At 42.5% G+C, this 15084-nt stretch overlaps 1 protein-coding gene across 1 annotated transcript in view; it reads right to left on the reverse strand.

Moving 5' to 3' along the window:
* Nucleotides 1-15084, reverse strand: part of SMURF1 (SMAD specific E3 ubiquitin protein ligase 1) — a 1020511-nt gene that overhangs the window by 534561 nt on the left and 470866 nt on the right. Inside the window, exon 5 of the mRNA XM_069645560.1 lies at nt 13665-13730. Within this exon, the coding sequence (XP_069501661.1) occupies nt 13665-13730 (66 nt within the window). The remainder of the gene's footprint in view (nt 1-13664; nt 13731-15084) is intronic.

Here is a 15084-nt window from a genome sequence, read left to right on the forward strand (position 1 = left end):
TTTTTTGTAGATCTTATTAATTCTAGAAGTGGTTCAAGAGAGAGGATATATAGTAATGGTGAGAAGGGGCAACCTTGACGCGTTCCTCTTAGTAAGTGAAAGGAGGAGGAAGTTTGACCATTTAAGTAAATAGCGGAGTTAGGGGCAGAGTAAAGCAGTTTGACCAGTGAAATGAATTTTTCACCACAACCATGCCACCGTAGAGTTTGAAACATAAAATTCCAATCGACACGATCGAAAGCTTTTTCCGCATCTAATGCAATGGCCGCATAGCCTTGTGTATCTTTTTTGTCATTGGCTGCAAGGTTGATGGCGTTTAATAGGAGTCTTGCATTAGAGGATATATTACGTCCTTTTACATATCCTGTTTGGTCTGGTTTAACTAGATTTGGGAGTGAGGATTCGATTCTATTGGCAAGTATTTTGGCAAAAATTTTGCTTTCAATATTGATAAGGGAAATGGGTCGATAGTTGCTAGGAAGAGTAGGGTCCTTGCCAGGTTTTGGAAAAATGATAAGCAAAGCTTCAGAAAATGATCCCGAGGAACATTTTTGTGAGATAAAATATGAAAAAAGGTTTTTGAGCTTTGGTGTTAAGGATTGAGAGAATGTGTTGTAGAATTCTGTAGATAGTCCATCAGGGCCTGGTGCTTTTCCTTTTCCGAGGCCATGAATGGCTTTGGTAATTTCGATAGAAGTGATGTCTTTTTCTAGATGAGATAGATCAATGTCAGGGTAGGTGGTTCTACTGATGTTATTCAAAAAGGAGTCAATGTTTTCTCTGGGAATGGCGCATTCTGGAGTATATAGTTCCGTATAAAATCTTCTAAAGCATTCCAATATTTCATCAGGCCTATGATGCATCTTGCCCAGCTTATCTTGAATGTGAGAGACTTGAACTTTTTCTTTTTTGGTTTTTAGATAAGAGGCTAACATTTGACCTGCTTTATTAGAAGTTTGATAGATCTTAGTTTTATACTTCAGAATGGTTCCTGCCGCCAACTCGGTAATTTCTTTATTGATTTCAAAGCGTATCTTAATGACTTGTCGCAGATTAGCTGAGTTAGTGTCAGTATAATAATGTTGTTCTGCAATAGTGAGTTTAGAGTAAAGATCATCGAGATGTTTTTTCCTGATTTTTTTATTCTTGCCTGATAGGGCCATTATGTGACCACGAAGGGCTGCTTTGAAAGCATCCCAATTATTGACAGTGGAGGTATCTTGATCTTGGTTTTCGTTAAAGTATTGTTGAATGAAAGCGTTGATGGATTGAATAGATTTAGGATCATTTAAAAGAAAATTGTTAAGTTTCCATCTGGGAGAACCTTTTTTCATATCTGTAAGGGAGAAGGAAGTAATGACAGGAGCGTGGTCAGAAATAATGATATTGGCAATCTTGGAGTCTATAATGGATCCTGAAAGAGTTTTTGTAGCAAAAATATAATCAATACGTGACAATGTGTTGTGTGGGGGAGAATGGTAGGTATAATCCAAATGTGAAGGATGAGATATCCTCCATGAATCAATTAGACCTGTCTCTCCCAGACAATTTATAAAGGATTTGTGAGTTTTGTTGGGTTTAAATATGCAACTGGATTTTCGATCCAAAAAGGGGTCAAGGACCTGATTGACATCGCCACACATTATCAGGTTGACGAAATCATTTTTCAAAATCATTTGTTTGATATTATTCCAAAAGGAGGGATCTGGTAGTGTAGGTCCATAAATGTTGAGAATTGATAATTGTGTCGTGTCAATTTGCAGTTTCACCCATACCCATCTACCATCTGTATCCGCATCTTGGGCAAGGATTTTGTAGGGTAGTTTTTTGCTAATAAGTATCGCGACACCATTTTTCTTGGATAAAGCTGGGCTAGCAACAACTTCCTTCACCCAAAGAGACTTGAGTTTCATTGATTCTGTGAGGGATAGGTGTGTCTCTTGTAGACAAGCTATTGTTGGTTTAAATTTATTTAAGTGAGATAGTACTTTACATCTTTTCATTGGATTCTTGCAACCCTTAATATTCCATGTTATGCATTTAAATATCATCTAGCTGGCGGAAATTTGATATTCATACATCTTATAGCTATCGTACAGAAATACACATATACCATTGTCATTCGATTGAAATAATGTTTACACCAATATTTGTGCTGAAGGAAGGAACATTGAGGGTCAGGGAAGGGAGATAGGGGTTTGATCACATCTTGACAGGTAGTATACCATGACGAGTGAATGAATTTAGGGATCAAACAGGACATGGGATAAGGAGTTGAGGGGATATATATATGGGGGATAGGAAACGCCTACTGAGTCGCTAACTAGGAAGAAGCGACTTCCTGTGGAAGATGGACCCAAAAGAGCGACCCCCTCACATAGTTAATATCAATGTAAATTCAATGCATTAGGTAATTAGATACTTATGAGTGTAAAAGTCAAGTGATGAGGAGCCAGTTTCAAGTAGTAGATGAATTAGAGGCCGCCGCAGGAGAAGAGGTGTCCATGTTTTCATTTTTGATGGAATGTATGAAGAGCCTTAGGTCAGCAGGATCATCATAGACTGCAGAGCGTCCTTCGTATGTAACTTTAAAGGAGCAAGGGTGGAACAGGCCATATCGGACATTAAGTTGTTTAAGGGCAGGTCGGAACGCCAGAAAGACCTTTCTTCTTTGGGCTGTACTTCTAGCTACATCCTGTGAAATAAATAACTTACTGCCATGCCAGATTAGAGATTTACGTTCTTTAGCTGTGGAGATGATAAGTTGCAGTTGAGAGTATTCTAACAGGTAAAAAATGAGTGTTCTTGGTGGCTGCCGAGCTGAGGGAGAGACTGAGGGTTGGCCAATCCTATGGGCACGTTGTATATTAAAAGTGGTTTCCAAAGGCAAATGTAGTATGGCCGGTAGGAATTTTTGTAGGAAGGCAATGGGGTCCGTGCCCTCAGCTCCTTCAGGCAGGCCCGAGATGCGTAGGTTGTTACGCCTACTCCGATTTTCCAAATCTTCATTATGTTTTTGAAGCTCTTTGATGGATTTCTCCATTTGTGCAACCTTGGGTGATAAATCTTCAAGCGCGCCAATTCTTTTCTCTGCCTCATCTACTCTGTTGATAACTCCCATCCACCTTTCATCTAGTTGTTGTAACTTTGTGTTAGTGGTTTCCATAAAGGGTTTGAGTGCCCTTATTTCAGCTAGAATGGTTTCAATCGCGGAGTCTGAGATTGCAATTGGAGGTGGGGAGTCACTTTTGGGTCTTTTTAGAGTAGTTGAGGAGGCGGTGGCGTCTTTGGTAGAGGTGCCATTTTTTTGGTTGGCTTTGCTGGTTGCCATATCTGAGCAAAAGTTAACAAGAATAAGTAGTTATGGCGTATGATTCTTTGTAGAAGTTATTTATGATGCCTTGTAGTATATAATTATTACATCCATATTATTCTTAAGGCTTTGCTCTGAGCTAGAGAGACCAAAAAATGGAAAAACCCAGAATAATAAGGCATATACTACTGAAAATTACAATAGATTTGTTGTTTAGAGCTGTTATCCAAAAAAAGAGGTTTGCACCTGTGGAGCTGTAGGAATACGCCGGTTGGATGCGTGTAAACCTGTCTGACTGTGCAGTGTTAGAAAATTGCAGCGATACGGTATGGCAGTGGTGTAAAATTTACAGGGCAGAAGAGTTTTTGCAGAAGTGAGACTGAATAACGTGTTCAGTATTATAATTTTAATTCTCAGTATGACTTTACTGCCGGCCCCTTCAAAGTACTTTTAGTCTCCTAAATATAGTTGAAGACTTGTATTTCTGCTGTCATTGTCAACTTAAAACACACACTTTTTTTTTTTTTTTTTCCCTTCAGTATGTATTCATGTTACTGGTTATTAAGTTCGCTTTAAGATGGTTCCTTACTTTTTTTTTTTTTTTTTTTCCCTTTGTCTTGACTCCCAGCAGGTGGCACACTCGTGGGAAGGTGCTGCACGTCTAGGCCCAGTCCGGGTTGTCAGCTGATAGGGAACGCCGCTCCTCTCCTCACGAGGGGCGGTTCGCGTTCTGACGTGCGTCCGATGCGGAAGCCCGCGAGAGGAGCCTGCAGCGTTTGAAGTCTTCCTGCACGCCGGAGCCGCGGAGAAGTTCCACCGAGTGAAAGCGGGATGTTGGCGGTGCTCGGCGCGAAGAATAAGGTAAGTTTTGTAAAATATTATTAAACCTAATGCAATTTAAATGTTTTTGTGAGGGGGAGCCGATCCTCTAGGCAGCCATCTTGCTTCGGCGCCTAGCCACGCCCCCTAGGGGAACGTTTATGAATGGAGTTAGGGTGATTGTGGAAGTTTTTGTTAGAGGTTTGAATCATATTTAGGGTTACAGCCTTATACTTTTTTTGTGCATTTAAACATAGCTTTTTAGGCAACCTTATTACTGGAAACATTTTCACACTGTACTTTGCTTTTATTGATTGACTGACTACATTGTTTTAAACTACTTTTTGCAGACTACATTTTCACATGACATTTTGATTTAGGTAAGCAAGTTGTAATACTGCCGACTAGCTACATTATGGCTAAAGATGCAAAGCATGTGATTCTAAACCGATTAACAACCCAAGAAATGTATATTGTTCCCTAGCAGGTTAACCACTCGCCTTGCTTCCTCTGGTCTCAACTGTTGGATGATGTACATGCCAAGGCCAAAAGGCTTGGAAAGAATAGGCCGTGGTCTGCTTGGACCTACTGCAGCAATACATGGTTTGACAGGAGCCTTACGGCGATAGGATTTGTAGTGCCGGTCTTGTATTTGTCCAACTGCTCTTCTGTTTAAGCGCTGAACAGGTGATTATCTCCAAGGGCAGCAGTGAGCCGCCTGAAGAGGTCTTTACACTTAAGTTAGGCTTGCCTGAACAGGGTTTCTGCACAGCTCATGCCCTTGGAGTTTTTTGTTAATAGTGTGTCCCACAAAAGCCAAAGGAAATGTACTTTGTAACAGTCAAAAACGAACTGTCCAGTGGCAAAGCAGATGAACTGGACTTTCTACATGGGGTTATTACAGCCCAGACCTTAATCTCTAAAATCTTGCCGCACAAGCGGGTCGAGTAACAGTTCTACTCTACCTAAGAGAAACTAGCTCGACCCATGAGCCTGATGGCATATTTTTTGTACTAAAAACCATGCTGCACGAGGAAACCTCAGCAATTTTAACATGCCTTTCAAATAGGTTTTTCCTCGATACACTAGAGCATAATTTCCCATGGAACGCAAAGGATGCAAGATTCCCGATTTGCAAATCGGCATTAGGTGAGACCAATAGGAGTGTTATGATATAGTTTGGTTACAGTTTTAGAGTGCGCAATAGCTTATTTTGTGGTAGTGTTAGAATAAACCTATAAATTAGGATTTGGGATAAGATAAATTATCCCATACACAAGGGACAATTAGTCCAGGACCAAAATAGAGTTAGTGTGAATTTGTGTTTGGACTTATTAAACAAAAGTAGCAACAAATACTGCAGGATGTCAGTATGAAAGACTATGGTTAGCTGAAAACTGTTGCAGAATTATATTAAACAAGTAACAGTGTGTATGTTTATGTAAAGAGTCAAACCTTTGCACCCCACAATGATCTGTGTGTTGATGTACAACAGCAGCAGAAGCATGCCAAATAGGCTAGAAGTCACTGCCTGCTAGCTCAATATACACATGAAAACGGATTAGCAGGGTCATTCATGAGAATGAATGGGCTGAAAATCTTATCTCCAAGTTAACTATAATTGAAGTTGTAAGGCTTAATGTTGGGTACATCTCCTGTCCCCTCCCCACGTGAGGGTCTGGGTATGTTGAGGCAGCAACAGACATGGATAGCACACGCACTGGGCTACAATACAGCTGCCTCTCCTCCCAAACCCCTCACTTCGTATCTGTCCCGTCGGGAATGTACAAATAAAATCCGAAAGAGCCCTTTAGGTCTCAAGTCTGCATTGGCGTTGCATTATCCTTACCACTGTCCAGATTTTTTAGATCTGTAACAGGGCAGTACATCAAATGGAAGATCAGCTAGCCTCCGCTCTGGTCTTCTCTGTCCACACAATGAGCCTCTAGTGGTGGGGCCAGTGCTTGGTGACAAAGCTATTGGCTTTGGAAGACAAGGAGCTCAGATTGTCACACTGACTCACTCAGGGTTTGGGGGGGGAGCCATCCAGACTGTTCTGTGGCTGTATCCAGCATGCCTTCGTGCTCCATTGACACATCTGGACTCACTACTCAGTCCCATCTTGGACCTCACTTAACACCATGCCTCTCCATCAGGCCATTAAACAGCTGATACAGACAATATGTTCATCTTTAAAACCCCTCACAATACTTCTCTTCCGCCACACTGGAGCTTTGACTACCAAGTCTGCCACACTCTTGGCTATAAGCTTATAAAATCCTAATATAATAAATGAGAACTCAATTATGTATTATACTAATTATCAATGGTATAACGCGACTAATTTACAAAATCTAAATTTATTCTGTGCAAGCCTGGATCTCAGTCAAAAATGTCATCCAGCAAGTTGTTCTGTGGACATTAATTAGGGGGGTCCGATTGCTCATTTTGACATGTGGACTGGTTTAATATCAGATCTTCATTTTACCATACCGGTTCTAGACCATTTGAATCCCTTTTCTGTGCCAACTACTTAAACTTGAATGTCTCTGCTCCTCTGATCTCTTAGAGAATGTAAAGCAGGCCGACCCCTAAGCAGGCAGACTCCTTGTTTATTACACATCTACCTCAGCGCTGCTCCAGAACACACCCAGACCACTTTCGCCAACAGGCAGAATTGTGATTAACCTAGTGCAATGCTGCCATCTACAGGTCAGTGCAATTGGTGTACACAAACATTTCCGAAAGGTACTCAGACGATCAAGAAACATGAACATGTTATCTAACCCTCCCAAAAAGTACTACACTAGGCGAGTTAAGTGGATTTCGTAAGGCGTGAAACCCACTAGGTGAGTATCAGCCATTGCCTTCCTATATGTAGGGAGGAGCCCTGGTAAACATTTTAAAAAATTTTGTTCAGCTGCTTGGTCCCCGGTTCAAGGGAGTTGTAGGAAAGGCCACCCCACCGTCTCTTCATGTAGAGCTGCAGCAACCATGTAGTACTCGGTAGGGACTGAGACTGAGTGTCACCTGATAGATCATTTTTAATCTGCATTTTCTTTGTTGCAGAGAGGCAGCAATATCCTAGATTTTGGAGGCCGTCCTCGTTACCCTTCTACATAGGGCTACATGTCCTGCCTTTGATGGAAAAACAGGAACCAAAACATCTGCACTGATGACCACTGGGAACCTTTGGATCCAAGGATACAGGCCCATCAGAATTCTATCACAACCAGAGTGGAGAGTAAGCCCTTGGTATGAGGCAAGGCCACCATATACTACTGTGCTCTAGTCCCTTGAAGCGTCTTGTGTGTCAGGAATGCACTGTAGGACCTTGGTCCTTTAGAGATTTGCAGCATATGATCCAATGCATTGTCTTTGGAGCTTCTGACATAATGAAGGCCTGGCCTTCAAAATATTTTAGTTTGACTTCCTTCATTTAGCTGGGAGTCTCGCCAAGGCCATTCACAGGCACTCGTCCCTGTACCCGCAGCTCCTTAAATTCAGTCCCTGGGCTAATAGTGCACCAACTGGGATCTGGCTAGCAAGCAGCCTGCAGACTCCAACTCAGTCATCTTGTGTGACATTTGGGAGGAAGTTCAAAGCAGGACAGAAATCGCCAGGAAAATATTAACTGCCGGTGTGCGATATTGCATCGCCCAGCTGACTAGTGCCGATCCATCTGCAATTGTTATGCTCGCCGCACACTTCCGTGCAAAATCGCCCCCACGAGCACCGAAGTTTCTACAATTTAAGCAGCGCCGAGTTATGGATGAATAGGCTACGTAGCCTAAATACAGCTGTTTGTGCTATTTTGTGCACTCGCCTATTCGATTCTCCATTGAGGTACACGAGGCACCAGTATACTCCAAGATGGCCGACCGCCCTTTGTCTGCCTCTAGAGCCTAACCTGGCCCCTCACAGCCACTGCCACCATCGGATTGTCTGCCTTTGCTTTTTACACCCCGATTGGGCGCCGGCAGGCGAAGCCGGCCCACCTCACTCAAGGCCCACAGAATCAAGGCTGGCACCTGTTTGTTGCCTGTTTGCGCATGGAAGCGTGGCGTGGCCACCCCCGTTGTCCGACCGAACTAGCCCAACCTATTCCCTCTAAATGAAGTTCCTGCTAACGTATGTCTAGCCACATACCATTATACCAAACAACCTGTGTCACCACTCTGCAGCACGACGGATGAACTATGTACCCTGCAACCCCACGCGTACCATGTGAGTTACTGTAAGTACATGTGCCCACTTGCATTACCTCGCTTTCGACCGCAATAATCTCACTCATTACTACAGTGCCTATTATCAATGCCCCAGCTAGTCTATTGCATTTGTACTAAGTATATAGTCTGCTATTGACAATTACTCCTCACGCTGTTGCATGTATGCATTCAAGTCACTACGCGGACTGTCAAATTGAGGTGCCCTTTGCTGTAACATGTATGCATTTTAGTCACCAATAGGATTGTCTAATCTAGGTGCCTTTGCTGTAGCATGTATGCTTTTTAGTCCCTACTGGGCTTGTCAAACTTAGGTGCTCCTTGCCGTAGCATGAATGCATTTTAGTCACTAATAGGATTGTCAAACTTAGGCGCCCCTTTGCTATCATCTCCCAACATGTGCACTACCAAGACTTGCCTTATATACACACTCTGTTCCCTACTCTGGACCATTCTAACTATCACCGCAACTATGGCCCACACTAACTCTACACCCTGCAACTTGCAAGAGAGAAACACGCGACTTAGAGCGAGGCTGCCACGACTTTACGACCTCAAAAACAAAAAAACTAGACCATCAGGCTTTACATCCACTCTAACTGCCACCAACCCCAACCCTTTTGCCTTAACTGCTGAAAGGCGTCCTAAATCACAAATCGACTCTCTCCATAACCAGAAGAGACCTTACCACTCCAATCCTAGACTCATCCAAGAAAGAATCACAACTCCTACCTTATCAGGAGCCCTTATCAATGCGAGGTCCCTCATAGCACACAAAACGGAAATTGCCGACATACTTGCTATGGATAACCTAGATCTTCTCGCTGTCTCTGAGACCTGCCTCCACGATGCCGCAGGTCCCGCACTCATGATTGCCATACCAGACAACTACAATATACTAAGAGTCGATCGGCCCAACTCCAGAGGGGGTGGCCTGGCCATCATTGCCAAAACTAAGTTAGCTATAAGACTTACCCCACCTCCAGCAATTACATCTTGCAAACTTCTTTCTGCTAAAATACCCATCTCTAATAATAGTACACTAACTGTTCTTCTGGTGTACAGACCACCAGGCCCACTAGGTAACTTTGAGGAAGACCTATCCAGCCTCCTCACTAATAACATCAAAGATTCCACCCAGCTCTTATTACTAGGTGACTTCAACTTGGGATTCAATGATGAGGACAAACAGGCCCACTCCTTCCAATCAATCTTAGTCGATCATGGCCTTACCCAAAAAGTCTTAGCCCCTACACATATATAAGGACGTACATTAAACTGGATAGCTAACCGAAACTGTGCCATGACCATTTCTAATATTTTACCACAAACCTGGACCGACCACCACCTTATCTGCTTCTCATCCACCATAGAGCCTCTTAAATTAGATAATCCTGAAATAGTACCTCCCATGCCAACTAGAAGTAAAAAAAGAAATCGCTGCAGAAAAACTACTCCCACTCCTCCGACCAGCTCTCACTGCTAGCGCTATTAACTCTGACCCAAATACGCTAGTTGAGACATTCAACAACACTATGTCCAAAGCCTTGGACAGGATTGCCCCAATCAAACTACGTAAAGGTAAACGAGAATCTCATCTCAACTCATGGTTCATCTCTCACCTCAAAGAACTACGAATCCAAAAACGTAAACTCCAAGCTATTTGGAGGCATACACATTCAGCTGAGAACAAAACTCTACTTGCCAACCTTGCTAAAAAATATAAGAAGGAAATAATCCAAACCAAAAAAGACACATTTAAGGAGAGAATTAGTAAAGCTAACTAATTCCAAAGAACTCTTCTCCATCCTCCGGGAAATGGAAAACCCGATTGCTCCCACAGACAATGTCCCCAAGGACAAACTATGGTGCACTAGCATCCAAAATGCCTTAGCAAATAAAATCACAACTCTACAATCCAAAATTGCAAAGAAGAAAGCCTCTTCGAGTCCCACTGGAACACATACCACCCACCTCACATACACCAAGTACAGTTACACAAAGTAACTGCAAACCATTCAGGTTTACCAACATATCCATACTGGAAACTGAAAAGGTTATATCATCCCTGAAACCATCGAACTGCCAAGGTGACAGCTATCCAGTACAAGTTATTAAGGACGCAGCTAGAGATTGAGCACCCTTCATCTCTAAATTAATCAACGCCTCCTTTAGATCTAGTACTGTACCTACTAACCTCAAAGAATCTTGGGTACTGCCTCCCCTCAAAAAACAGACCCTTGACCCAGCTATCCCTACTAATTATAGGCCTATTACCACAGTCCCATTTCTCCTTAAAATCATAGACAGAGTAGCCTACCTCCAGATCCAAAACTATCTGGAGACAAACTACTAGGATCACGCCAATCTGGATTCAAACCACTACATGGTACAGAAACGGCCTTAATTGACCTTAAGACACAAATCGACGAGTTGAAGGATAAAAGGTAAAACAACTATGCTCCTCCTCCTTGACTTATCGGCGGCTTTTGACCTGGTGGACCATGCAGTGTTATGCAACCATCTAGCGTCTGCCGCCTATTTCTCAAGTGAAGCTATAGCCTAGGTACAATCCTTCCTAGCCAACTGTACGATGAGTGGTCTCCCCCTTAGCTTAAGCGGACCCAATACAAATCACCTGTGGTGTCCCACAAGGTTCATGTGTCTCCCCCACAATGTACAACATCTTCACTAAACCACTCTGACAAACTTGACAGACTGGGGGTAATTTATACCAATTACGCGGACGACACACAGATCCTCATACCACTATCTGGCAACTTTGTCGAAGACACAGCTCTAATAAACAAGATCTACCTCCTCATGCAGGCATGGGTGGCCGCCCACGGCCTCTGCATGAATTACAAAACAGAGCTACTGATCGTGGGTTCCGACTCTAACCACAAAAAAACTCAGCCCCAATTATCTCGCCTTCAACACAGATGGCAAATTAATTAAGGTGGCAACTGAGGTAAAAACACTAGGTTTCTACCTTGATTCCACATTATCTCTCAAAAACAAGTCCAACTCCTTGGCTTCCTCCAAAGCTTACTCCTGCAAATTAATCAGGGCCTGCAGACCCTACCTTTCAAAACTAACTGTAATTCACTAGCCAACGCATTAGTAATGTCTAGTTGGACTACTGCATCCGCCCTATATGCGGGCGCCAATAAAACGGTCAAACAAAATGCAAATACTGCAGAATAATGCTCTTAGAGCAGCCTTGGACATACCCCGCAGAGCGCACATATCTAATATCAGAAAAGACCACCAATGGTTAAAAATTAGTGACAGAGTTCTCCTCAAGCCGCTATCTCTCACCCATAAAGGATTGAACAATACTGCACCTCCATACATCTCGGCTAGACTGACCAGAAAATCCTCTAGTCACCACAATAGAGCTTCTAACCAACTCCTACTAGAAACTCCTAGATTCAGACTAACACAATCGGGTGGAGCAAGCTTCCCTGTTAGAGCTGCCTGTGCCTGGAATGCACTCCCTATTGCATTGAGAGTTAATCTACCCTACTCTAGATTTAGATGTAATGTAAAATGCTGGCTCTGGACCAATGACAACCAACAAACTGATCCCTTGCATTAGGCCCTGGATCATTGCATACAACTACCATGATACTCCAGAAACCTGGACTATAGACTATCTCATTGCTCTTTGTGTTATGTGAGGTACCCATATCTTGTATATCTTGTATTTCTTGTATATATGTACTGTAAATACTGTAATACATGTAATGCATCCTCTGTATGTAACCTAAGCTTAAGTATTTTTGTGACCGCTGCGCCAGGCTACCCCAGGGTTTGGAGCGCGTTATCAAATATTAAACTAAACTATCAAACAACCTACCTTTCCAACTCTGTTGGAACGACCTAGACATGTTAAGAGTCCACACTGCATGTTATGGACTTACGGATTTCTAAAAAACAGCCTTAGAGAAGGATTTTAGGAGGACACCCTATTTATGGTAAACAGGGAGGTCAATGAGAGGTTAGGCAAAACCCAAATCGAGGCGGTGGATGAGCGGTCAAGTGTGAGAGTGGCCTAGGGTTACAATGAATCCACAGAACACCAACAATAATTCAAGTTAGTCATTAAGTAAATAAAGATTCAATGTATTCTGCATTTAGGAACACACTAAGCATATAAAACTGTTCAACAGGTGAGTAAATCCGATACAGGAAAAATAAATGGAATAGTTAAAACAAGCACAAACTCAGTTTGCTCCATTTTATGAAGTCCAGGTCTTAGATGTATGGGGCTTTCTGCCCAAAAGTCACAAGTTCAAACTATGGTTTCTTCAGGAAAGGTATTTCTGAACTGATGGAGTGCGCTGTAGTGGTGCTTTGAAAGTTCTTTAAAGTAAGGTATTTTCCCCAATTTAGTTAAGTATCCCACTCTATCCGATTCCCAAGGTCAGCCCTAGGAGAGGATCCTTAGCCCAGGTTCGATGACCACAGGCAATGCCAGAGGGAGTTTAGGGACAAGGGCTCTACAGCCAATGTTAACCAATGGAGGACAGGGAGGACAAACAGGTATGTACATTTATCCCTCTGTCTCCGATTCTTCCAAGTGGCAGTGCATGTCTTCAGGAATTCTCTGGAGACTCAATCTTCTGTCTTTGGCTTGGGTGAGAGAAGCCCAGGGGTTGTGGAAGCAGAGGTCATTTTTCGTGTAAGGCGTTGGTTGCCGTTCTCACCAGACGATTTCAGTCAACTTAAAGAAGACAGCCCAGATGAAAAAAGATGCAGACTTAGACCCTTCAGAACACCTCACAGGAGTGCAGGAAAATTGTTCCAGTGGAGTCATGCGATAACAGGCGATCATCCAGTGGTAAACACAGAAGCAGCCTCAGCACAGCTTCCCTTGTAGTGAGATGGCTGGAATTGCAAGGACAGGTTACTTACCTGTAACTGTTATTCTCCAGCACGCGTATATTTCATAAATTCACATGCTCGAATGATTTCCAGTCTGATGGGGAATAATGAAAGGGTGTTAACCTATGAAAGATCCAATGGTGGAGAAGCTGGTGATCTTTCAAGTCCCAAGGCTCTGCTTGGAACAACGGCAGCATGATAGCCTAAAAGGGAGCTGGCCATTCCACTGGGTGGTGGGCCAGGGACACTTACGAAGGCTTCAAAGCTCTGGATTAGAAATCACTGCTGCGTTACAAAGCAGGAAAACTGCCTTGTATTATTTAAAATGTTGTTATTCAATACTTTTAGTATGAGCAACAAAGGTCCACTAGATTTGCAGTCTGAAATACGATGAATAAAAACAGCTGAAACCTTACCCACTATTTGGCCTCTCACTGCATCGTTATCTGTCGGGTTCAGTTTGCATAGATCTAACCGCTGATCTGCAAAGAACAGAGGCAATCATCACTTGCGCTTAAAAACAATTTACCAAACTGAAGAATGCAGTTTCACGATTGAAAAAAAGCATTCAAATGCATTCAATTATTTTAAAGTTGTGTCTGTTACGTTATGCACATGTTGGAACCTTTGAAGAATTCAAGAGAAATGGCTAAGTTGAACGAAGTGTGTAAAAACTAACGTTTGTTCATCTTCTGATTAGTCAAAATCAAGCTCACCATGGAGTATCGATTGGTACTAGAATGACACCTCAGAATTAGTAAAGTTAGACATTAGTATTGCTTTTCCTCCATGTGCCATGTACTGCTAAAAAGTGGAATCAAGTAGAAGATATTGGGATGCAGATCTCCATACGCAAATAGTCATCCAGGTGAGTGAGAATTGGATCTAGCTCCCATGGATGCCCTACCGACTACATTAACTGGAACATGTTTTTGTTAATCTATAAAGTTTTGAATGAACTAGTTGAATGCACAAGAAGCATACTTGTAAACCTTGGAGTCTTAATCAGAAAAAAAAAGGGGAATTGGCAAGATGCAATTCTAATGAAAGATATGAAGAGAAGGGCCATGCAGACCATAGCGAAGGAACGAGTTGTCATAACTGCTGTGGAGGCTGAGTTAGGGATAAGGAGCAGGTGATACAAGTGACCATTTAAATGTGGACCGGTAAGTGTGGCTCAATTGGAAAGCAGAGCCAAGGGATGATCATATTGGACTATGGAAAGAAAGGACATAAAACAGTGGATCGATTGGATATGGGATCTCTGAAATTGAACAAGGGACTTGTGAGCCTTGGGGAGGGTGAAAGAGGATTTGCAGGAAGACGCTGGTGACGATGTGTGGGTCAGTGAGGACATGTCTAAGAAGTGGAAAGATGACATTACGAAGAATGTGAAAACAAAGAGCGAACAGTTTATTGAAAGATGCACAGGGCAAGCTTGACCCTCAAAACAAGCTCACGTGTCAAAAATACCACAAGTATGTGGGTAATGAGGGAATTTGTTTTAGGCAGTCTTCATTGCAACATCAATAAACTATGTAACACAGATGTAGACACATTAGCTGCCTCCTCAGCATGTTTAGAAATTCCATATAAAACTACTAAATTTAGCAATATCTATTACAGGAAGGGCTTGACTAAGAACTACAAATTTGAAGCAGGCTCTGGAGGAATGACCATGATAACACTTTTAAAACCACAAGACCGTTGTATTCAATACGTTGCTTGCACTCACTTAGTAACGTAGGATACATTATTTTTTGAAGGAGCACGTAAATAATGGAAATATGATGGTATACCAAATGCAATCATTCTAATTACAAATGTATTAGAACT

Source organism: Ambystoma mexicanum, chromosome 2p, assembly GCF_040938575.1.
Source record: "Ambystoma mexicanum isolate Mex_15411 chromosome 2p, UKY_AmexF1_1, whole genome shotgun sequence".
Taxonomy (NCBI): domain Eukaryota; kingdom Metazoa; phylum Chordata; class Amphibia; order Caudata; family Ambystomatidae; genus Ambystoma; species Ambystoma mexicanum.